The sequence below is a fragment of the Melozone crissalis genome, unplaced genomic scaffold (assembly GCF_028551555.1).
Source record: "Melozone crissalis strain CALT ecotype California unplaced genomic scaffold, PUWL_Pcris_2 ptg000036l_1, whole genome shotgun sequence".
In the NCBI taxonomy this organism is placed as follows: domain Eukaryota; kingdom Metazoa; phylum Chordata; class Aves; order Passeriformes; family Passerellidae; genus Melozone; species Melozone crissalis.
Genome location: NW_026535814.1, coordinates 11123228 through 11143176, shown reverse-complemented (window position 1 = coordinate 11143176; position 19949 = coordinate 11123228). Strand labels below are relative to the sequence as shown.

The window sequence follows — 19949 nt, the reverse complement described above, 5'->3', positions numbered from 1 at the left end:
CCAGATTCAGTGTTGGAAGGGGATCAGCATCACTGTTGCATATCTATTTAATAGTTATGATGACAGCTTTAGTAGACATGAAAGCCCTTTGGACAAGGTGCTCAACTGAACCTTTCCTAAGGGAAATAATAAGTAGCTCTAAACACTACATAACAAAACCTACCTGCTACATTGATTTGTCTCTGTACTACATGTAATTGCATGAAGGCTCACAAACCATTAAAACAACCTGAAACAGTAAGTGAGAAGAAACTGAGCACATGAAACACTTTTGAACGTTGAAATCAGGCACAGGATAGCTTAATTTATCAATTAAGATTTTAATTTTTATTACATAATGTATAAACACCACTTGGAGAAAAAAACCAAAGAATAACAGGTCTAGTTTAGCAGAACACAGTGTAGACTAGCATTAAATGAAAATACCATAGACTTGACTCAGCAGGTAGAGGAGGTGCAAAAACCACTGCCAGTCCACGCAGATTAAATCAGTGTTAAACCAAGAACTCAGTCCTGTCCTGCAATAGTGTCTACCAACTAAGTTGTCTGTACTGCAATCCTTCGTCAAAAAGAATCCTTAAAAAGGGTCCTACAGTTGTTTAAAAAAAAAAGGTACCTGCTTACTATTAAAAATAGATTTCTGAATCACCATGTCAATTTTAAGCATTCACCAGTAAATGCTTCAACAGAACTGTAATTTAATACAGACAAAACCAGTAGAGGCCACTCATGAGCAGGTCAGGCTTCCATTTTGCTAAATTAGGAATTTGAAAATTTACTAAATCCTAATCTAGATCATACTTTGGGGCTGTAGGGCCTGAGAAGATTACCTTTTAGTTTTGATGTTGATAATAAGGAATGACAGGCATATTTAAGAGGTATGCCTACTGATCTGACTAACCAGTCTCCATTAAAACTTCACAGCACACAAATATGTAAATAAGCAGTTGGGATTTCTGCCATAGATTTGCTGTGCACATGTTCGATACCTAAATCTAGTGTGAGAGTGGTAAGAGTCCTAGGAAGGAATAAATCAGTGTTAATGGCATTGGTGGAGGATTTTTGAGGATTTTTTTAATCCTAACAGCATATTGACTAGTGTACATGACAGAGGCACATAATAAACAATCCCTAACTGGTTACAGATGGATTGAGAATAACTGGAACATCCTAGTCTGTGTGCACACAACTTTTAGAAAGATTAGTCTTTTGTGTCTTTACTTTTAGACAAGCTATGCACATTATTTTAGACAGAGCTTTATTCTGATAGTTCCTGAACTTACCAACTTATGAAAGCTTATTTGGCTACTTTGCTTTTCCCCTCTGGGTCTACAATCACAGCAACCAGAGAGTGTAAATAACTCTGCAGTGACAGCTTATTCAGACATCTCCATCAATTCCACATTTTCCTAGAACTGAATGGTCGGGTCAAATCAATATCCTCTAAATTATGTTTTAAGTTCTATTCACTCTAAGTCTAGAAGGAAAAAACCCTTTGTCCATTTCCTCCACCAATAAAGAGTAGTTTACATTTTGCAAGTGGCAATAAATACACTGATTGATTGGCCACATTGGAGAACACTTCCATTAGACCTGAGAACATCTGTTACAGAAGTCTCTTCATTCAAAAGTCATTTTAAGAAAACTCACTCTTGGAAACAAATCTGTAGACGACAAAACACACTATTTTCAAGTCATGTAGCAGAAGAGCTCCTGCTGTAGGAATATTTGTTTTCTCAAATTTTGCCTTACCTATGCAGTTATAAGGCAGTCACAGTTCACAGTTTCTCTGAAAGATTTAAAAGGTCACTTGCTCTTCTTTAATCAGAGCTTTTTTTTTCTATTATCTACTTGATTACCTAACATGAGAGAGACATGTGAAATTAATTTGTTGTCATTTACATATCACTAGAATTCAGCATAGGATTGGAAATGTAAATTTTCTGGAGAAGGTAAAAACAGGCCGGGAAAACTGGAAGACATAGGTATTAGCTTGCGCTCCACTCCTAATACCCAGCATGTCTCATTCTTCTTTAAATATAAGAAACTCAAAATCTAAAATTCCAAACATTCAACTTAATAAGGCCAAATATAAGTCTTATGATAGCCACTTACACACACTAGTGTTCTGATAATCTGCTTGCCAGTTAATCCATTCAGTGAAGAAATATATCCTACTACAACATGATTTCTATAATTTGTAAATTCTTCATAAAGGGCTCAAGAAAACCTTTGGGTTTCAAGTCCCTATCTAGCCAAACAGAAAAACTAAAAGCTACCTCAGTCAAGATGTACTAAACCAGACTTATACCCTTGACGTAAGTCTACAAAGTAGAAAAAATACTGGAAGAACAAAAAAAAAAAATTGCCACAAGTTGTATGAAACTAGAAAGTTGTACAATTTTTGAAAAGCATACAAAAGATTTGTATTTTCATTTCTTTTACCTCAACATCATGGTTTACCAAAATCTACATATCCTTGCATCAAATTGCTAGTTTGACAGTCAACTTTCCTACAAAAGTGTATGAAGTATTTAGTTTTATCAGTCCCAGACTGTTACTATAAAACTGTACATCTGAATATTTAATGCTACTGACTTAATACTTGAACCCATTTACCTGTGTTTACAAAGCTTTCATGTTTGCCATACAAGTTAAAATGTCAATTTTCACTGAAGTTAGAGGTAACACTTCAGACATTTACACTAGATGCAAAAAAAGCTTAAATATCAGGCTAATGATTCCCCAACCCAAAGGAATGAAAAGCATTTCAAGCTTCCTCCAAATGCTCTTGCATCCGAAAAGGCCAACTTCAAATATAATGCAGCATTGTGATATCCCCATGGTTTCCCTCTATGGATCCATAAATGTTTCAGCAAAAGACATCAGGGTCCTTCATTCTTCCAGCAGAACAGTGCACAGTGAATCCTCTGTGTCAATCAATATTGAAGCTATTGCCCCATCATTGAACTCAAAAGATGTTCCTCCATCTACAACCATACAAGCATCCCAACAACGGGAACGGACACAGACTCTGCAAAAACCCAACAAGTAAGTTATCACAAAACAGCTAAAAAAATTAAGTATTTCACACAAGCAGTTAACAATAAAACTGGGACATTCTTTTGCTTGAGTCAGTAAAAGCTTAACCTCCACTTAGCATGGCACTAAGCACTAGAACCTCCCAAGTTATCAGTGCTTTGTATGGGCTTGGCAATGAGTCCAGAGAGGACTGAAGGACTTGGTCAATGCTCCCACAGTCTGAGCACAGCCTATAATATAACACTTGGTGCTGAAGCTGAAGCTTAGCTGTAATTTTCAAAGAAAGCTATTGATGATCCCATTTACTTGAACTTCACAGAAAACTTCACAATTAATTTAAGATTCTAATATGTGGTCTTCATGTTATGTGAAATATGTATTTTCAAGTAGCAATGCTTAAGGTTCAAATAATTTGGACACTAATGTAATCTTTTGTTACAATAATCATTCAGAGAGAAGAAACGTAATTACAAACACAAAGCTGAAGGTCAGGATGCTTGTCAGGCAACTTCAAGAACTGCAGCATATTGTCAAGACATTATTATTATTAGAGTCTGACATATTACAGTTAATAAGTTTAAATCTAATCTTACAAAATTTAAGGCATCTCTTTTAGAGCTGGACAAGACAGAAAAAAGAATTTGGCTCAGAGGTCCTTTAGACATTTGTTTTGATATAAAAGGTTGAACTGACAGTTAATTACAATTGAAATACTGTATTGCTTTCAATAGTTTATATGCTATTGTTTGTATGTTCAGTAATTCTGGTAACATAACTAATGGCTGTATGTGTTTATATTTAATTGTGGCAAGCTCCACATATCATAAAATCATTTAGATTGGGAAAGACAAGTAAGGTCATTGAGCTCAACCATTAAACAAGCACTACTAAGCCCACCACTATGTCCCTAAGTGCCATGCCTACATGTCTTTTAAATACCTTTGGGGATGATAATTCCACCACTTCCACAGGCAGCCTGTTCCACTGCTTTACAACACTTTCCATTATGATAATTTTCCTAATATTCAATCTAAACCTCCACTGCCACAAATGCCCTAAGTTAAAATGATGAATTAGCAAATAATTCAGTTTGGAAATGCATTTAGTGCCACCTTCTGCTCAAAGCAGGGCCTTACTTTAAAGATGGGTTAGGTTGCTTAGTGCCTTGCCCAGGGAAATTTTGAGTATATCCAAGAACAGTCACAAGACAATCTATAGAGAAAACTTTCTTATAAAATTTTCCCTATAAAATCATGGCTGTTGCATTATAGTCTGCTCTGAAAAGAGTTTAACTCAAGCCTCCTCTGTAACCAGGCTTTGGTAGCTGAAGACAGCAACTGGATCCCCCCCCTTAGTCTTGGCTCCTCCAGGCTAAAGGAAAGCACTGTTTGAGACTTTCTCTTATAAACCACTTGTTCCAGCCCCGTTATCCTCCCAGTGGCCCTTTCCTGAATTCACTTCTCTCTGTCACTGTGTCTCATACTGAGGGAAATGGCACATAACCAAAACTGGGCACAGTGAGATTCTTTTATTCTGTAAGATTGTGCAGGGATCAAACATTAAAAAGCCATAACACAACTAGGAAACATTTTCATCCTGCTGTTACAAGAACAATACTCAAGTAATTCAAAGCACAAACTGGATGTTGAAACACTTAAAGGGAAAGTCCTGGATTGCTCAGACTTTAACAGATACATTGAACTAAGTAACTCTTTGCTATTGCAGCCAACACTTACTTTGAAGAGAAGCCACGCTGACGGCTACTTGAGAAAACTCTGTTTACAATAGGCTCTCGAACACTGAAAAACATCTTTGGTTCCTCTGGACTGTAGAGCAGACAGTCATTGTAATCATTTGTTACTGTAAGCAGAGGAGTCAGCCATTAGTTTTTCCAGAGAAAATTATTTACTCTCAGAAACACACATTCCTCCAGGGAAGAGTGGCTTCTCTATCAAGAGGGACCATCAAGTCTTGACAGGTGTTTAATAGTCTTTACATGCAAAAAGTTACTTTTAGGGAAAATTCCTTTCAGTTCTACTGCATGATGAACACTCAATAGCTCTCTCCTGATGATTAAATATTAACCGTTTCAAATTTTAGGAGAACTGAAATTCTCCTGAAGTGGATAATTTAGACAGAAGTCTATGTAAGTGCTTTCATTTCAAGTAAGACATTGTTTGCCAACTGTGCCTAATTAATGTCTGTAAGAAAGACTACTACTGCAAGAGTGCTAAAACACTGAAAAGTGAGTAGTTCAGAATACAAACAAAATGAACTGGTCAAAGATACTTTCAAAAAAATCTTGCCTTTTTCACTAACCTTTCTGTACCAGTTCCGTGTTCAATGGCATATTCAGACTTCCATGCTTTTTCGCTGTTGAGCCGAGAGAAAGAGCCCCAGTTAGACAGATGTATCTATACAGACCTTGGCTAGTAATGCCACATTGCTCACTCACCCATCTTAAGGATCTCTTCAACAGCTTGATGTGCAACCTTGTTAATATTATAGGACCTAGACAGAGAAGAAGTCTTGTTTGCTAAGCAGTACAACTAAGGAAAAAACTGAGAAAAAACAAAAAACCTTTCACACTGATGAAAAACTAAAATCAACATTCGGGGAGGAAAAAGAATGCTGTTAAGTGTGAGCTGATAACAGTTAATTTAAAAAAAATAGGTCTTAAATCAACTCTTGCTTTGGCATCTACCTGTGGCCTTGTAAACCTTAAAAATCCATTAAGTGAAGTCTTCAGAAAAGAAGAGTATGGGAAGTAGTCTGCTTGTCAATAATCCCCCAATAACTGCTGCATTAAGTCTGCATTAACAAACTGAAGCTCTAGAGATTGTGTTCTTACCCTGTGTATCCAACCCTTGCTAATTGATTTATTCTCTTAGTTCTCATTTATGAACCCAACACTTCTCCACAAATATTTTACCTCTTTATTTATACCCTAAGATGTGGTCTTGAATCTCACAAGAACTGGTGTACATAGAAAATAAACAGTCAGATCAGACACTTCTGCATTTGACACATTTGGATGAACGAGTTAACATAGCCTCAGTTTGAACTAAGGCAAAACTCCTAAAAATGTCTCCCTCCTCTGCTCAAAAGGGAGTAGGTGCTAACCACAGACACTGTGCAGCAGTACATGAAGATCTCACATGGCCAGGTCTCAACACAGCTTAAAATCCTCAGTCCAGCACTTCTGTCATGGCAGTAAAACACCGCAGACTGCAGTACAGATCCACTCCACCCCTATCTGACCCCAGAGCTGCTGAGGGTGTGCCCAAGGCTCCCTCTCTTACACTTACTGCCTACCTGCAAGCCCGAGCAGATGCTATCAAGATATCCTTTCACACAAGTTTTGGCAGCTACAGAAAACACCTAGACATTTAAATGTCTCTCAGTCCCAGGAAGTCTGAAATTGCAGGAAAGCCCTTAAACAACAGGCTAAGAGGGGTCACTCCACTGAGGCCTGGCCTCACTTTAGAGAAGTCCAGCAGCACATACAGATTACAGCAATGGAGAGGAGCAATCCTGGAGCTTGGTGCCTGGTTCTGGGTTTGCTCAGCACAGAGTGTATAAGCAAAAGAAATGTGTAAGAACAGCACTGAATTAAGACTGTACTTTCCCAAGGTACTGAACACCAGGAAAGTTTCCCTAGCAGTCTGCCAATTTCATCCTTGGCAGGCTCCAGAACTAAGCTATGCTGCCTGAATACAAAATTCTGAATTACAATGAAGAGTAAAACCTAGTAACCATGGTTACAGCATGAATACTTATTTTTGAATTTCATTAAAAGCTTCTGTTTTAGGTCATCTTAGCCTACCCCACAAATCCAGTGACTATTGTACAACTCTAAATTATGAGCACAAACATATCTCTCACATCTCAAAACTAAATTGATTAGACTTACATGCAGTACTGCAGCACGTTTAAACTGAAGTTTAAATATTTTATCCCCCTGATTAAGCTAGCACAGTTCTGTGTAGATATGGCCATCTTTTTTTAAGGGGAGTATTTTGGCAAAGAGATTGTCCCCTGTCAAATAAATATGAAAGAAACAGGAGGCTTGTTTCTTTCTCTTTCAAAGGAGAATGGACAGTAGTTGAGCCAGAGCACATTTAACACTGCATTTAATACATGTTTTCCCATTCTTCTTAGAGCTTAGATTTTTATAAGTTTACTGGGCTACATCATCTAAGCATTTTAATTTTGGACAACAAGAATAGTTCATCAATCACCTCAGTATGCTCTCTGCAAGTCACAGCAAAATCTCTTTCCCTCACCACTCCCAACCACTCATCCTCACATGTGGCATGCCACATTTTTCACTGAAATTACATCTAAGGCAAGCTTCTGTCTCAGTGCCACAGCTCCTCACCCTTTCTAGGCTTCCCTCCGTACCCACAAGTAATGAGTGCCCTGCTCATCTCATACATGTGGAACAGCTCTGAGCCATACTGACAGTGACAATATCAGACTGACTTACCCACAGCCCAACAGAGTCTCAGTAAGGAGAAAATGCATAGGCAAAATAGGTTCATCTGGCTTATCTGAAATGGTATTTTCTGTCAAAGCAGCAACATGTACTCACCATGCTTTTGATCCTGTTCCAGTACACACATTAAGCCCTGAACTCTTCTGTTTCTCCCAAGGACCATCATCAACTGATATTTCATAATAGGAGGCCCTATGAAGCGAGAATTTAAAACTGGGTTTGCAGGACTTAAAGTTCTCCCTGAATAAGACAGAACATACAGCCTTATCAGGCACATTACAATTTAGAGGGGCTACTTTCAAATCTGGATCACAATTTCACAGACTTTGTACAGTGTTTCCCATTTGACAGCAACTTCTGATTCACTATTTTACAGCAGTTTTTATAATGGGCTAAAATGATTTCTAGCATGAACTTTCAGGCACTTTTTCTGCAGTCACTTTTCCGTTAATTTATGCACAAAACCACCTCTGTGGTTCATCTGCAGGGCTTGCTGGACTTACAAATAAAACTGTAAATAATTACCTTCCTTATGTACCTGTTGCACAAAACCTGTGTTTATGCTGTGATTGGGTCTCATTAATTATCACTAAACATTTCAACATCAGTAAGCAATAGCATGATTGAACCTGAATTCCTAATCACTTCAGTAATTGAAAATCCAGTGATTCTTCACTAATAAGTTTACACAAACAGGCTTACACTTCTCTCCAGGGCAAATTATTCCTAAAACTCAAAAGTACTACGTCTTGATGTACAACCATCTTCATGTTATGGTTCATCTGTCAGGGGGTTCCTAGTGTTAGGCCTAGAGACCAAAGTTTCTCTCTACAAGCTTCAGAATATCCAAGAGTGTATTTATGAACTTAACTTGTTGATATTCACAGTTGTCTTCAAAATGTGATACAGGTTTCAGATTAATAGATATCCTCTCAGAAATACCACATTTGCTGTTTCATGCATGACTGAGCTTCACCTTTATTAGTAAACAGATCTTACTGGGCTATTATTTCAGTTTAGAAACACAGCTCTTGGCTGCTTGGTGCCAAACAGTTTATACTCTCAGTAACTAAGGGCATGTTTTGTAATCACTCTTGAAAAGATAGGGAGATTAGAGAACTGAAAGTAAATTAAGAATACAGGTGCACCACTTGATTCAGTTAAATGTAATTTTTACAAGCTGAGTATGATAGGTTTTCTTGGGGGTTTTTTCTTCAATTTACTTGTTTTCATCACTAACATGCAAAATAAGACCCGACAAGAAGCTCCTAAAGTTATTCTTTCTAAATAAATAGCAGACCTGTGTATTTGAAACTAAGAGAAGATTCGTCTTTACAACATTTAGGTCTTCAAGTGTAAGGTCCCAGTAACACACTTATTTCTAGAGGTTTGTTTCTAGAGGTATTGTTTTCCTCAGTGGTTCTCAAATACCAAGAGAACAATGTACTTATGACTCTTATAGCACTGGAAAACAGCTTTGTGTTCCTGTATCACTGCACATTAAAGAAACTTAGAATCTTGATAAAATTAGATTTGATTTAGTAGAAAGCAGGATTTTAGTCTCTTTGAGATTAATTCCTTCTGCCAGTCTGAGGCTGAAGCCCACACAAAAAAATAAAGCTCACAGAACACTTATACTGTTTGCAGCATCAATCAGTGTCCCAGGCACTGTACAAACACAAGCTGTTAAACTCTAAAGTGGATTTCCTGTTGTTGTTTTTGTTTGGGTTTTTTTTTAAAGATAAACAGTAAATCTCCTTTTACTGCAGCCCTGGTCATATTCCCAGTGTCCTTCTTACTGTTTGGCTGCCAAAAATGCATTGATCTTCAGGACAGAAAGGACAGACAAATGTATCCTGGACAAGGCAGTAGCATGATTTGATACAAACACAGTTCTTGAACAAAGGAAATAACTGTATTCCATCAATAACAAGGTTTCTGCCAAAAGCAGGCGGGTACCTTTGCATCTAATGACAGAAAGGCAGAAAAAGGAGTCATGCTAAAAGCTTATGAAAAGATATTTAAGATGTGGAGGAGATGAGGCAGTTCAAGGACTGATATTTAAGTCATCAATAAAAGGGAAAGAAAAAAGTCAGGAAAAATGAAAGAATAACCAGAGAGGAAGCAGAAAACCAGAAATCAACATTGAAAATACACTTTGTAATCAGCAATAATACAATCAGTGTTAAATATTTACAGAATAGAAGTGAAATTTGACAATAAAATCTCATCACTGATTGTCCATTGCAGTATGATAAAAAGAAATTCAGTCAATTGTGCCTTGCTGTAACAACAAACAATTATACATACCTGGATGAAAGAGATTCCCCAATGAAGACTTCATTGAGTGCTCTCACTGGTAAAAGATGTGGGCCAGAAATATCAGATCCTGCAGATATTAAATATAAGAGTTTTGAATCATGGATATAAAACACAAGTTTTCAAAAACCACTCACAATTCACTCGAAGATAAATTCTGCTGCCTGGGTTTGTTTTCTAGACCTAATGCTCCATTTTTTTCAAGGACTCATTTTGTCACTGATTTGCTCCATGGCCAGTCACTGTCCTTTACTGGAGACAATAAATATTTAAACCAAGGTCGGCAATGACACTGAAGTTTGGACACTTTTCCTTGAAAAGTCACAGGCAACTAGGCAGAATGAAGTCTTCTGTCAGTCACACTTCCAGCCAAGTTAAATTACTGGCAGTGACTTAACAGACATTTCTGATGAAGTTCAGAGAATTATACTTCATACCACAAGGTAATTAAAGGGGATTAACGAGTTGTTCATGTTGACAAGGACTTAGTGAGCAAATGAAGTACTGGACACAGGTTAGGCACTGAACCATGCATCTTTCAACCCACCATAAAGAAAAGAGCTGAAGGATATTTAAGAATTATCTACAGACAGACTCTCACATCTAATATCTTATTTGCTGGTCCAAGACCAGCTTTTACAACTCTCAATTAACCTAACTTAAAAGTTAGTTATAGGACCTAGACAGAGGTCCTATATGAGGTATGTGTACACAAACATACACACGTGCTCAAGTAGTTACAGTAACTCTAAGAGACAGCATTTTAAAAAAGATCAGGTATTTTGACAGCAGGTATTTCAAATACTAAAACTTTCACAAGTCTTTATTTTCTATTCCAAGTTACCATAGCAAAATGATTATATTCTTGTCAGATTTTAACCTACCTTGATCCTGGAATCTTTCATTTATGTGAGCCCTGCTGTGTTGCTCTTGGCTTAGCTGCTGTTCATGTAAATCCACCGGGGCTGGGTTAATCCCAGTTCCTTCAAGATACAGTCGGATTCTTTGCCGCCACTGCCACCTACGAGAGGAAAAAGATGTCAGTAAGAAATATTCATTACAAAATTAGGATCTGAGAGTCTCCTCTCTCAAAGCAGAACATCTTACAAGAAGGAGCTAAATATATTCAAAGTCATATTTCAAGTTTTACAGGTTCTACTATAACTTCTAAATTTAAAAATTAATAATATGTAATTGTAAATTCTTTACATTTGCCAATTTGGTACCTAATGTTTTTTGCATGTGTAAAATAAGAGGCCACTGGCCAAAAGCAGCCTACAAAAACTGTATGTAACAAACTCTCCTCTTGAGGCATGTGATTCTAATATGTGAATGAATGCTGATACAATATTTTTAAGAATAAAGAGCTCTCCAGAATTTACACAGAAATACATGCTGTATTTTTGACATCTTTTGTTTGTATTTGACATGTCCAGAAAAGCAGCTCTATGCATCCCTTTATGTATAAGGCCCCAGGTATCCTCTCATTTTAACAATCCCTCCTACCCTAGGAATTCAGGGTGCTTAAAATAAATTCATTTGAAGCAAGAGAAGGATATAAAAGCCATGTTACAACATTCTGATTTTTTATTCTTCCCTAGAGAAATAAATTCCTTTTACTCTTACAACCTAAGATATTTCATAAAGTAAAATAGCAATAGTTTTGACTAAGAAAGCAAATCACAAGAGAGTTTTATCAGCAAATCTTCTCCCTGTTCATACTGTCGATAACCAGGTGACATTACCCACTTTTTCCTAAAATTACATGAGACTTATGCTTTATATGATGACTATGTTGCTAGTTTTTCCTCTAGTCATCTTTATAGACCTACATTTACACATCCTATCTGCCCTTAAACTAAGTATTTTAGGTAGTCACGCAGAAAGCATGCAGGGAGTATCACTATACCAGCCTCCTTACAATGGTCCTGGCTAGAACATATCACATCCCCCACAAAATTAGAAAATGGGACTGTACCCTATTAATATCCCTATTCTGAGAACCTGCTCCAGCACTGACCCCCAAGATAAAAAATGTGGGTAATCTGATATAGTTTGTCCTTTACAAATCAATAACGTTGGTTTTCTCAAGGATTACAAGGTCAATTTTCACACAGATTGTTGCACTGACTGATACATCATGGATAAGGGTAATTTTCTGTTTCTGGCAACTCACCATCCACCAAAACTCCAAAATACCAGAAGCCCTTCCAGACAAGAATTCAGTTACCCACCTATTCCAAAGTTTGCTTAGGGCCAAACAAGAACTCTCAAATGAAACACCTGCTCACATCCTTGCTTAAGAATATATTATTTATTAATTTATAATTAATTAATTAAATATATTTTTTTTTATTTCTTTAATTTATTATTTATTTAGTTATTTATTATCTTCCATTATTTCAGAAAAATAATTAGAGAAATGCTTTCTGTTTTGCTCTGGTGAGGTTTCAGCTCCATAATAAGCAATAACAGGAATTTCAGCAACAAAAATATAGCTTTGTTTCCAACAAAACATCAAAATTGCCAAATGTCAGGAGAGGTTATCTGAATAAGCACTATGAGTTTTATTTAAGCAAATTAGAATGATGGAGACTAAAAAGCTTCTGTTTTCTAAACCTTAGAATATGTGAGTAGAAAGTATCTGTTCCTTTAGCAATACATATTGAAATTCTTCAGTCATTTATCCTGGCAATTCTATTAATTTAATTTCAGAACTATTCTATGGCACAAAAACAGTTACACTCAAGTTACAAATTTAATATGCTTGAAGTATAAACAAAAATGAATTGCTATATACTTTCACATGAGTGACTGATTTCTGTTTGATAGTCTGTCATCACAAAAATATTCTGTAAAGTATTTATATTACAGAACAGTGTCTCTTCTTTAGTAGTTATTAAAAACTCTTCTCTAGTCTGTCCTTTAAAATTCAGTTTGTTTCTTTTTAAATCAATTGAGATTATTCTGTTTTAAGAATATCTAGTACTGGAAACATCAAGCTATATTCAGCATGAAGAAATGTTTGCCTTACTTGTCAGCAAAATTTAAGCCACTTTATCTCAATCACCAAATCCCTAGATGCAACACACTGACCATTTCCTAACTGTATGTGTTTCACTAGCTTCTATTCTTATGGCCATCACTGTACTGTATGTTTTTGAGTCCTTGTTGTAGAGTGACTTTATGATGCTTGAATCCCCAGCTGTCTGTTCAGTTTATGCTGGATATAAATTCTGCACCTCTAAGAGAGGTTCCAAGAGCGAGAGGGAGGAGAAGAAGCGCAGAGTTTGTTATCGGACACTGCACTCACTCTCCTGCATTCCTGCTCACAGACTGCGTTGTCTGCAGCACGGACAGACAGCAGGACAGAGCTCTCCTTTGCCTTTAGTCAGTTTTTAGCTGGCTTAGGCAGAGAAGTTCCCTGGACCGTGGCTTCTCCTTTTTTTGGAACTGATCAGCCCTGCTCAGGCCTGAACCCAGAATGGCACCAGGAGCTCACACTGGGGCTGGGACGCTGCGTTCCAGCACCACAGGGATGGATGAGAGACTGAGCGAGCTCAGCTACAGCCCATGACAAGCCCTCTCTCTGAGTCTGCCATCTCTGCAGAACAGGGAGAGGTCCAATTGTTTAATGCTGTTCATTTTTTTCATGTTTGTGAGCACTTTCTTGTTAAATAAATAGCTTTGTCCATTTTTCTTGAAAGATATTTTATTTCCAAACTGGCTGGGGGAGGGGCAGTTTGAGTTTGCTTTCTAGACTACTTCAAAAGTTTCCTCTAAAATTCGCTCTAAACCAGGACAGTCCTAAAATACATAAACCAATATACCCCTTACAAGGATACAGCTCCTCATTTATGAATTTGCTAAGTCAGAAGTGAAAATCACTTATTGCATGTCATCCCAGACAACTTTTTTCTGGAACTGGCAGTTTTAGTCTCACCTTTGACCAAAAACCTCATTTTTCAACATTACAAACATCTACACAGAATTCACTATTTGAGCCATTAAGAGTTTACTAAGCTTCAGCTGCTTCCTAGGAATTGCATATGACTAGGTGTTTCCCAATCTCTCCATGTTTTTCAAAACCAAAGATCAGTGAATCCTACCTGAACTCACCACGATAAAGCTTCTGTAGTGCTTCAGGAAATGAGTACGTGTATCTCACAGGCAAGCACAGGTGGCCTTCTGATCTAGTAGCAAAAAATGACAATGAAAATTATAGTATTACTGTTCAGATTTGGTACCTTTGGAAAACAAAACAAATATCTCCCTATGTGGTACATCTAGCAAAGCTACACTTCTTAGACCTTTAGGAATCTCTACTGTTCTTGCACAGTACCACATCAGCAACAATACACTGCTCTCAGCTCCTGGAGTCTGTGTGTCAGAGACAAGCTAATTCTCCCACATTTCCCCTAAAAACTGTCCAGCTAATAATCCTGCAGGAGTATGTAAGCACTAATGTAGTTCCTGTCACCATACTAAGCAATTTAAGCTTAATAAACCTGGCAGGTGAGGAAAAAAATCTTTCTCCACTTACACCCAAGTTAGCAACATGAACAGCTAAGCAACATACCTAAGAACAAAAGAACCTCTTGTCAAAACTAGAAGACTAAACAGTGCTCCCTTCCATGAGTAGTATGTGACAATTTGAAGGCACTTGCTATTTGAACCCTACTAGTCAGGCTTGATAATGCAGAATAGCTACTCAGAGCATTTAAAAACTTTTGGAAGAGAAGGTATTAAAGAAATTAAACATTTTGACCACCACTTTATGTACTAGGAATAAATTAACTGTCAGTATCCAAAAAAGCAGAAACATCACAAGCAGAAATCTAAATCTGGACTTCTCAGCAGGCAGAGCCTTGGTGAATTCTGAGTTTCACTTGCCATCCATTTGAAGGTTATACCAACCAAGCAATACCAACACACTGCACCTAATGAGCTGTAAGACTGATGTGGGCAGGTGGGTGCAGCTTGTGCAGAGTTTATAATAGTGCCAACAATTGGTTCAGGAATCTTCTGAGGTATGTTATGGTTCACATTAAGAAACAACAGCAAATTTCTTCATCTGAGCCTCTACTGAATCCACCTTCTTCACAAAAAAAATTAAGGTTTTGTGTGTTCAGACACCACAGTTAACTGCTTTTACCAAGTCCTTCTTCCTAAGTTCTACACTGCCAATCTAGCCTCAAACTTCTGGTCAGTAATACAAATTAACTAGCTGCAAGTGCTGTTACATTGGTGTGTGAGAACATCTGTGGCACACAGGCATGCTTGTCCAATACTACTTAATGTCCTCAGATGAGACAGGATAACTCCCTGTGCAAACTTCTCTAAAAAAAACAAACTATTCCCTTGGTATCTGCAACCCACTAAAACAGACATTTATGCTGCCAAATGCTACAGGTATGCCTCATGTACCACGAAAACACATGCACAGTGTGCCTAATATTAAATAAAACATTGCTTTCCCAAATATTTTTTTACCTTTCAGGATCAGTATTTATTCCGATGACTGGTTTAAATTTATCAAAGACCTTACTGGCTGCCAACAACATTGTACCATCACCTACAAAGAAAACAGATCAAAAGTTAGTTTCACTTCACATTCTAGTACCCCAAACAGAATGTACTCCAGCATTAGCATTATGTGCGTTTGTATCAACAACACATCAGGCAAGCTGGACAAAAATACAATAGGACAAAACCACTGACATCTTATCAAATAAGAGTAGTGACAACTGAATTTGAGATAGCAAACATGACTGGAAAAAGAACAATTTATCTGATAGCTATACATGCCCAGGCAACTGAATGCGGCAGAAGCAAGCTTTAAAAGAGATTTATGGGAATTTCTGTACATTTATCAGCAGGTAAGAGAAACTCTTTAGCAAAAGTAAATTTAGAAAGTATTGCTAAACAAAGCCACAGGAGACAGGAAACAAAACCAAATGTTATTGTGAGTCACCTAAAAACAATGACTTTAGCTTCACCCCAGTTGTCCTCCTAAAAGGCAATTTAAAGGTCTTATTTGGCCCCAGACAGGCACACTTAGAAAAGATGTCTTGGGTAAGTAGAAATCTCAGAATTAGAAATCTTTAAATTTACTGTTTTTTGCAGATATTGGTATTTTTTCCTGTCTGTTAAACAGAAAGAAAACTATAACCTTACTCTTCTTTGCAAGAAGATGTAAGCTCTGAACAGCACAAAGACATAAAGCTCTGAAAACCTCAGATGATGTATTACTACTTCCCAGCTGCTTGCCTCAACCATGAAAATTTTTCCCAAAGACAAATTGGCACTTTGGGGAAGTTCTCTGAAATCCACAAGAGTTGATAGGATGCTTCAGGAATAAACCTTTCTACCCATTCTTCATGGTGATGAGTACCTAAGGGCAAACTGGACTAGTGGGAAGAGAGAAAGCTGTGGTCAAGGCTATTTGCCACAGATGAGTGAACACTACATCAGAGCCCAGCAACATGAGGCTGTATTTGCAGCATATCCCAAAAAACAACACTGAATGAAGTGCTGCAATCCAATATTAAAGATAAACAATCAGGTTAATTGCTCTGTTGGTTCATCTGGAAAACACTGATCAGTGGCACAAGATGCTCAGAAGCTGCAGACTTTTTACCTGTACCATCCAACTTGATACGCCAGTCACTGGATTAAGTGTGAAAGCAAGAAAGACAGTTTGAGCAAGGGGACCATGAGGTAGTATGTTAGTCTACACCTCACATTCCAAAAAAACAATGAGTAGATTTTAGGGCTACATAAAATTACATGACATCAAGAATTTTATCCTCTTTAGTTGAAAACTATAGTAAATTCCACAGTTTATATTGTTTCACACATGAAAAACTTTTCAAGTGGCCATGCACTGGGGTTCACTTCCATGGGCTACAATTTTAGGTACTAGAGGTAGACAAGATGGTGACAACCACTGCTTTTTGTGAGATTTTCTGACAATCAGATTTGCAATTTGTTTTCAGAATGCGCATTATTTCCAGTTGCTTCAAACACTGCCAAGTATTTCTGAGAAACATATCTATGAAAACATACTGAAACAAATACTTCCTTTCCATAAAGTCATACCTCCTGCTGATATAACAGCATCTGCCCACCGAACTGTCTCTTCATTATACTCTCGACGCTTAACAAGACGAACTTCTATCCTTTCGTTCCTGTAAAGTTCAGAGAAAGTCTGAATTCCAATATGTAATGTTTCTTGTCACAGCCTTCTGGAAAGTTTTCATGCAGGTAAGGAGTAATTGCAACCATATTTGGCTTAAAAACACTTGACACACAAATCCTGTACCACCTTCTTGCTTATTTTCAAGATAATAATCGAACATGCTAGCCAACTGAACTGAGTCAGTTCACATGATGGCTCTTTGAGGAATGACTGCTCATCTGCACCTCTCTCTTTCCTTTCCTATTTTATTGGCATTGGTAACACGAGGCTTTCTTTTGTTTCACACGATCCATGGATATTTGCACTGTGTCTGAAATCCTCCCGTTGACAGAAGGAGACCAGGACACCATATGGTTCATCACAGGTCCAATTTATTGAAGAAAGCATCAAACACTTATACAGCAAGAAATAAGCTTATGAATATTCTGTAAGCCAAGCAATCTATTGGTTAAACTATACCATCAACTCTTCCTCATTCCTTTGGGCCTACATTCTCTATTTCCCACGTCTCTCTGTCCACTCCTTTATCATACTCAGCTAGGCCCAAGGACACACTATCTTGCAGGTGCAGGACTTGGAATTAGCCACGGCCTTGTACTTTTCCAGTCTTTAGTCAGCTAAATTCCCAACATTCTCCCACCTATGCACTCTTACCGTAAGCTGTCCACAACATGCTCCACGTTTTTTGTATGAATGCGATGCCGTTCCAGCAGACCAGCATAGTTAGATCCCTTCAAGGCAAGCTGTAAGACAGAAACGGAATTTGTAGAAGTTAAGTGCAGTAAGTGCTCTTGAGCAAAGCAAATAGAACCTACAAAAAAAGCAGGTTATTTTCTCTCAGCAGAGATAAGTTCTTATAAGCCTTCCATTAATTACATTTCAATGTACACAGCAGTCAGGTTATATTGACTAGTTCATTAAGTGAATCAAATGCCCATAGCATTCAAGAATCACAGATATGCAAACAAGCATACTACATTGACTTCCATGCAACTTCAGACACTTTGCTCTTCCTGAATCTGCCAACTGATATAAAGACTACATGAATCCATACAGCTACACTAAGTATATTTCTGCCATGTGTTGAAACACCCAGTTAGCTTAAAGTTGTGCTGTAGAGAAGACAGACAAAAAAAGCAACAGGAATGACAATTAAGGAAACAGCGCCTGAAACACTTCCAGCATTACCCTTCAAATTGTATTTGAGCTAAAATGGAAGACTGCCAAGTGCTGACAAAGGTGACATTTTCTCTGGATCAAAAAAAGCTTAAGGACAATCTACCTAATACATTTGATACTGTTCCCTGGGTTTTACACCACATTTGTTAAACAAGTTGGTAACAATAACAAGACGAACTCTGTAGGTGCATTCTAGTCTCATCCTTTCTGGAAAATGGAGAATTTGAATACTTAATTAATCTCAACACACTCTTCAGACCCCAGAAACATTTTGCAGTTTATACAGATACAGTCATAAGCAGGCATGTGAGATTATTGACTTGTTGCAGATTAGTTTGGCAACAAGTTTTTGTGCGAGTAATTCAGTCACCATATGTTCCTTATCTTATTTAGCAGGGGGGGCCTCATCTGGGGCTGATACTGCCAAACATGTGTGCGCATAGAGATAAAGAAAGTGAAAGAAAGGGTGCAAAGGATGTAAAGCAAAAGGAGTCTATACATTCACAGTGAAACTGATTCTGTTTTGAGCAGCAGGCTCCTGATGCTCCCTCTAGCCTGAACTATTCCACAATTATACTGTCACTGCTTCCTTTTCCCTGAACAGTTAAAACTAATTTATCAGCAGAGAAACAGAACTTCTCCTAGAGTTTGTCCAGAGGAATTCATCTGTGCCAGAAGCGCTAAACAGCTACTTCCAGCAATTTATTCAAGTGCCTTTATTCGAAGTTTTATATCATTCCAAGAGAAAGTGGTGCCAGACAGCCTTGTCTAATCCCATTTTCATAGACTTCTCAACTCCACAGAGAACGGGAGAGGACTGTCAGGATATGACAGTTGAAGTCAACCACACTCCAATACCCAGGAAATGAAATCTTTATTCATCTGACACCCATTCATGTCAAGACATCCAACCATGAGCTAAGCCCATAAGATAGACTCAGCACCAAAGTAGTTACAGACAAGGATGTAACTGCCTGCTCTGGAACTGCACTGCTGTTCCACTCAGTATATTTACAATTGGCAATTAACTTGCAGGAAGAAAATCTTTAGGTGGTCTTAGAGCTAGGATCAGGAAAACACTTCCAACAGAGACTCACAGGCTGCCTGGATGTATCAATAGCACTAAAGGAAGACAGTGGGAGCAGCTGCCTGCCAGCTATGCATGATCACACACAGACACAGGTATGTGGATGATCAGAAAACATCAGATAAATACTGCAAGTTTTTCCAAAGCTTGTTCACATTGGTTTACTGGGATACAGGGTGTTACGTCCCATTAATTGACTCACACACTTAAATCCTTTGTTTCTACTCCTGAGCTACAATGCCTGTGCACCTCAGACACCTCTTGGTCCTGCCTGCAGAGTCCATGGTGTTGCATTGGGAACTTGAACCCTGTGGGCTCTGGGGAGTGAAAGATTACACAGGGCTATGCTAGTTACAGCACAGTCCATTGCCAGCCTGCTGTCAGCCTCCTATCATCCACTTGGAGGGGAAAGGAAAAGGCAGAAAGGAAAAAGGGAGGTATTTGCCTCCCATAGACACCTGCTGCTAAGCAGCATAGATGTAATTTGCTAAAAGGATTTTCAATTGCACATTCAAAGCACCAACTCATCTTGCCTTACCACAAGAACAAGAAATCCACAATCAAACAATTTCCAAAAAACACCATTACTAAAATCAGGTTCCTCTAGAAGTATCTGCAGTGAA

At 37.9% G+C, this 19949-nt stretch overlaps 1 protein-coding gene across 1 annotated transcript in view; it reads right to left on the bottom strand.

The window, feature by feature from the left end:
• Nucleotides 1-304: 304 nt before the first annotated feature.
• NADK2 (NAD kinase 2, mitochondrial) overlaps nucleotides 305-19949 on the bottom strand; it is a 32446-nt gene continuing 12801 nt past the window's right edge. Inside the window, exons 2-12 of the mRNA XM_054283517.1 lie at nucleotides 17715-17803; nucleotides 16961-17049; nucleotides 15353-15434; nucleotides 13969-14052; nucleotides 10744-10880; nucleotides 9851-9929; nucleotides 7637-7780; nucleotides 5498-5553; nucleotides 5362-5415; nucleotides 4779-4902; nucleotides 305-3034 (exon numbers count right to left, since the gene is read on the bottom strand). Coding sequence (XP_054139492.1) covers nucleotides 2896-3034; nucleotides 4779-4902; nucleotides 5362-5415; nucleotides 5498-5553; nucleotides 7637-7780; nucleotides 9851-9929; nucleotides 10744-10880; nucleotides 13969-14052; nucleotides 15353-15434; nucleotides 16961-17049; nucleotides 17715-17803 — 1077 coding nt within the window. The 3' untranslated portion in view covers nucleotides 305-2895. The remainder of the gene's footprint in view (nucleotides 3035-4778; nucleotides 4903-5361; nucleotides 5416-5497; nucleotides 5554-7636; nucleotides 7781-9850; nucleotides 9930-10743; nucleotides 10881-13968; nucleotides 14053-15352; nucleotides 15435-16960; nucleotides 17050-17714; nucleotides 17804-19949) is intronic.